At 29.6% G+C, this 5,226-nt stretch overlaps 1 protein-coding gene across 1 annotated transcript in view; it reads right to left on the bottom strand.

Moving 5' to 3' along the window:
• Nucleotides 1–1,455: 1,455 nt before the first annotated feature.
• Nucleotides 1,456–5,226, bottom strand: part of LOC117181122 (chitinase-3-like protein 1) — a 27,672-nt gene continuing 23,901 nt past the window's right edge. Inside the window, exons 2-6 of the mRNA XM_033373690.1 lie at nucleotides 4,459–4,546; nucleotides 4,090–4,360; nucleotides 3,083–3,473; nucleotides 1,697–1,968; nucleotides 1,456–1,618 (exon numbers count right to left, since the gene is read on the bottom strand). Of these exons, the coding sequence (XP_033229581.1) occupies nucleotides 1,456–1,618; nucleotides 1,697–1,968; nucleotides 3,083–3,473; nucleotides 4,090–4,360; nucleotides 4,459–4,546 (1,185 nt within the window). The remainder of the gene's footprint in view (nucleotides 1,619–1,696; nucleotides 1,969–3,082; nucleotides 3,474–4,089; nucleotides 4,361–4,458; nucleotides 4,547–5,226) is intronic.

Below are 5,226 nucleotides of genomic sequence, written 5' to 3'. Positions count from 1 at the left end.
ATTTTTTACTTTATTATTTCACTGAAATAATCATAACAATAACAATTGTCAATTATTAATGACCGATTTAATACAATTATTGAATATTCTGAAACATATCTTTCTTTTTTCAATATCGGTTTCCCTTTGTAAGATATCTTATGCCAAATCTTTTAAAACCAAAAAAAAATTAGAATTAAGCGTCTAACAGACACTCAATGATCATTTATATAAGCAGTCAAATATTTGTATCCTGTGCCTATCATTAGAGGCCGATTTTCAAGTCTTAGTTATTCGTCAAGACCTACTTAAATGCTTTTTTATCTTACATGCTGCCAAGTTTTGAAAACATATTGCGTCAAGGTTTTAAGTAAACATGATTTTTTAGGCTTTTCTAGTCTTGGGCGTGGTGATTAAAATATCTATACTATATAACAATGTATATCAATATCACGGAAATGTAAAGAAGTAATTCTCTAAGTTTAAAAAAATTATTATAGAATTTGGGCATGCTCATAAAATTGTTCACAATTTAATATGGAGTCATAAAAAATTTTCTCTTTTTTATGAAAAGATAAAAATTAGTTCATTTGATTATTCAATCAAAAAACATTCTTCTTGATTAAGCGTTAAAATTTGGTAGAATCAAACCAATTTCATTTTACAAAATAGTTATTGGATTCCATATTTTATTGGACCATATAGCAATAGATTTTGTTGTATGAGTCAACCGAATTTTTGGAAATCAACCACAATTTTTTAGAGTAATAAGAAGTTCGATGATAAACTCTCATTTTATAAAAGTCGAAGTAGCACTTCCTCCATTTGTTTATCTGATAACTTGTTTATCGTTAGGGTACTACATTTTTACTTGGTGGTGCATAAAAACGCATTAGTATTTTTTTAAGGTCATTTAACCTAACATTTTGTTTGCGTGATTGGGGAGGCGGGGGGTCATCGCTAGCCCCCTAGGTAAAAATTGTGATATACGAGTACCTTAGGGTCTTGGATCGCAAAATTTTGTATTGATGGCACAAAGATGCGCATTTTCTGCGCAATTTAGTAAGTTAAACAAAAATATCAAATTCTTTGTATGTTCTATTGGCTTGTATTTATTTATTTTAAATTCTCCTTTAATAGATAATCTATATACATTTCTTAGTATAATTAATTTTTTTTAACTTCAACGTAAATTCTAGAATTGATAGAAAATAGTGTTCGTTTTTTCTTACTTCAATTTTAGCCATATAAGTAAGTTTCAAAAATTACTGTGATACTTTTTATACGATAACAGAAAGATACTTGCGTTAAAGAAGTTTCTTCTGATTCAAGAGGTCTCAAAACGTGAGGATTTTGAAGAACCGACGAAGTCAAATTTTACATTAAACTTATACTATCTTATTAGGATAAGAATGTAAAGACGTCAGATTTGGATCATTAGAGAGTAATTAAATTATTTATTTTTCCGAATTAAATTTATGCAACAGCAGAACATTTGTTTCTCAAAATTTCGTCCAAAGCCTTCATGAGCGGAAATTTTTTTCCACAACGTGCACCGAAATCATCGTCTTCCATGTTATCAACCATTGCACCACCAAGATGATGGTCGCGAGCATATATCGCCTTCTCCTTAATGGAACTAAAATTAAATACTAAAATCAAATATTCTGATCCGTACTGATATACATACTTGACAAAAAAATCTTTGAAAATTTACCGTTCATCATCGTATGCTATAACTTGATTCCGGCTGTGAACATATGGTACTTTCTGTTCGTTGTCGAAGTAATACGACCATTTTTTTATATGGTCACAAATTAAGCCATATGAGGCGGCTTGGTCATATTCTCCTCTTTCTTGAGAAATTGGTGAACCTCTAGTAAAATGGCTTGGGTCAGCCAAACTATATGATGCTCCTTTGAAAGAAGTTCCGATTAATATCTTGTTTGGATCCGCATGGTTTTTAATCCAGTATTGCACAACATAATCCTGAAAAATATATAAATTAAAAAATCAGTGGATCAATTCGAAGGAAATATATTTCTACTTGCGAAATTCAGGAATAGTTTTTTTTGTAAAATGCGAATTTTTTAGTGTAAATCTTTTAAGAATTATTAACTTTGATGCAAAGAAAAACAAACGGTTAAGTTTACATCGATTTCGGTTAAAATACTCGCTTCAACATAAATTAACCTTATGAAATAAACTTCACTCAAAAATGAGATAATTTCGTGTTTTTTAACTCTCTCGAAATAATTTTTCAGTGAAAAAGCGTCGTCTGCAATGTAGTTGACAGCAAGGCGAAAAACATGGAGCTATGAATGAAATTGGTCTAGAAATTAGAATAAAAGGTTTTTTTAAACGTTGCAATTATTATCATTTCATTGTAAAAATAACTGCACTTATCACAGGCGGATGAAAATTAATTTTTCGTGATTGAAAATAAATCACTTTACATCCAGTCGAAAAATCGCCATATACACAACGATTCTAACCATAGTTTACAAGTTGTGGAGTAGCAATGTCGACCCTGACATTTTATTCGTCAAACTATTTTTTAAATTAAAATTTCAACTATACTTTTACATTATGATTATCTTTGGATTATTAACATTTAAACTCAATTTCAATCTAAAATAAATTAAAGATGCAACTTATTCGCCATATTATAAATCTTATCAGTTCTTCGATCTTAAAATCAATTCGATTCCTATGTTTCGTTTTGTACGAAGACAAAAGATATTTATTTTGTTGAGTTCTTTACTTCTATTCACGGAAAATATGTTTGAATTTATCCTCGATAAGTATAATTATTTTTTAAATAATAATTAACTAATCAAAAAGATGTGTTACATATGGTGAACTGATTTGTAATTCGAATTCACTCATATTATTCCTTTTTCCCATCACTGCTAAGGACGTATAGCAGACGACAGCTTTTATTCCATCTTATGTAAATTTTCGATAAATGTAAACCTTACAAGCGGAAAATTTTACATGCAACCAAATTTAACTTTTTTTCTGTGAATTGAAAAGCTCATTATAAATTGAAAGAACTCAACCTAAATTTTATAAAGATTAAACAATACCCAGATGTACTAACAATGTTCTTCTTGCCTTCCATAGAATTTTCTTTTGGTGAATGAAGCAGTGGAGCCGGATGGCCAACATTCTTCTCCTTCTGATATTCTCTGTGAAAATCGTAAGCCTTTAAGTTAATGAAGTGTGCATACGTAGATATTCCTTTAATATCATATAACACCTCAGCATTTTTTTCATTTGAATCAACTTTTACAGTTAAAATGAGATGTTCTTTGTCGAATCTTTCCCTGAGTGCCTTCAAGAAATAAACGAAATTTGTCTTATCTTCAGGTTTTTTATCTTGTGGAGGTGGATCTGAATAGTCAATGTCAACACCATTGAATCCGTATTTTTTCACGAAGCTGACAATACTATTAACCAGTTTTTGTCGCAGTTTCGGATCGATCAATGGTCTGAGAAGTAAAATAAAGAACAAATTAATATTTTATGCCTGAAACGAACATTGTAGGTTCAACTTAAGGAACGTCACATTTTGTTTCATCCAAAAACTGAAATAACTCTTGCTGCTTTTTAATTGTTAGGCCTCACTCCACGCTGTTGCCGAGAAAACTTGATTGAATTTTTATTTAAACTAAAGATTTTTTGATTAAAAATTATACACTAAACTCTCGCTTTCAGTCACCCCGTTCTCAGCTTTCCTAGAACTGCTGTCTCCCGTAGTTTCTCAGGGGAACAGGGCGAGATTGGTTTCGACATTATATATATTCCAATTGGAATCGAGTCAGGCGGCCCTCACTGTTTACGTTTCTGTCCCGCCGAAATCAGTCCAAGGACATTTGAAGGCAACCCCCGACCCTCGACTGAATGCGAGAGTTTGGTGTATTTCTCATTGTTTGGTTAATATCTGTCTTAAAATATACACAGTACTTATAATTTCAAATAAATGCAAGGATTTTCTACACTAAGATTTACGAAGTGAGCAATTTTCTGATGACATCAACGCATTTGATTTTTTATGCTTTTTAGATCAATTCTGTCTTAATTCATGGGTGTACATATAGAACTTACTTATTGTTGATATTTTGAATATAGTTCTCGTCCACGACCTGCATTGCAGCTAAGGTTTTTAAATTCGGGTTCTTTTGTCTGAGATTGTTGAAATCGGTATATCCACGATGTTCTATATCTGTATACGGCTCAGCAACTTCAACCAAACCGCTTGAATTAATTCCAACGTACGTGTAAAACATGTGAGAACAAAGATGTATATCGATGTCTTTTACTAATAGTCCTCGATCATCATTTGGCAAGCTTATCGTATAGTAGCAGCCAATGGTTTCTGGAAAATAATAATAAAAAATTTAGCATAAAAGGGCAGTTATGATAATGCACTTTCCTTTTTTAAATCTAATTAATAGAAGATCATATATCGCTTACTGCAACAATCTTTAGGTTTTGTTTTTGTCGCCAGATTTCCAGCAACAAAAGCTAAGCATATTCCAAGAAGAAGTATCAGCATACACATCTGCAAAAAATCAAATTAGAATATTCGACAATAAAGATTTTGCATATATAGAAAGTTTACAAGTGTACGATTCTTTATATTATTATTTATTTGTAGCATTTGACATTTGTAGAGAATACTTATCATTTATTATCTAAAATAACATAAAAATCAAACGAATGACAATTATTTTTGAAGGATAATTCCGAATGAATGTTACTTTTAATAACTGATAAACTTATGCATTCAAAGTACGATCCACTTCAATTGATACTAGTTTTATTACTATTTTTTAATGTACTTTTTAAAAATATTATTAAAAACTAAAATAAAAAAAATTCAGAAAAAACAAGTTAATTAAATTTTTATTTAAAAAAAAAGATTTTTTAATAATTTTTTTTCAACCAAATAAATGAATTTTCAACAAAAAAAGTGAAAAAATAGCATTGAAAAAAATTAAATAGCTTAATTTTTAGTCAGAGAAATAAGTTTTTAAGGCTATAGAAAAAATATTGAAATAAATTTAGTTATATTTTTGGAAAAAAAGTAACTTGGCATGAGAAACTCATTTTCAACCAAAAGTACTAATTTTCAACCAAAAGTACTAATTTTTTACCAAAAATACTAATTTTATGCCGAAAATTACTAAATTTAAACAAAATACATACATTTTGGATATTATAATATTTTATATTTAATAT

This window comes from Belonocnema kinseyi, chromosome 10 (genome assembly GCF_010883055.1).
Source record: "Belonocnema kinseyi isolate 2016_QV_RU_SX_M_011 chromosome 10, B_treatae_v1, whole genome shotgun sequence".
NCBI lineage: Eukaryota > Metazoa > Arthropoda > Insecta > Hymenoptera > Cynipidae > Belonocnema > Belonocnema kinseyi.
The sequence above is the reverse complement of the archived record's forward strand: the minus strand, read 5'-3'. Positions and strand labels throughout refer to the sequence as shown.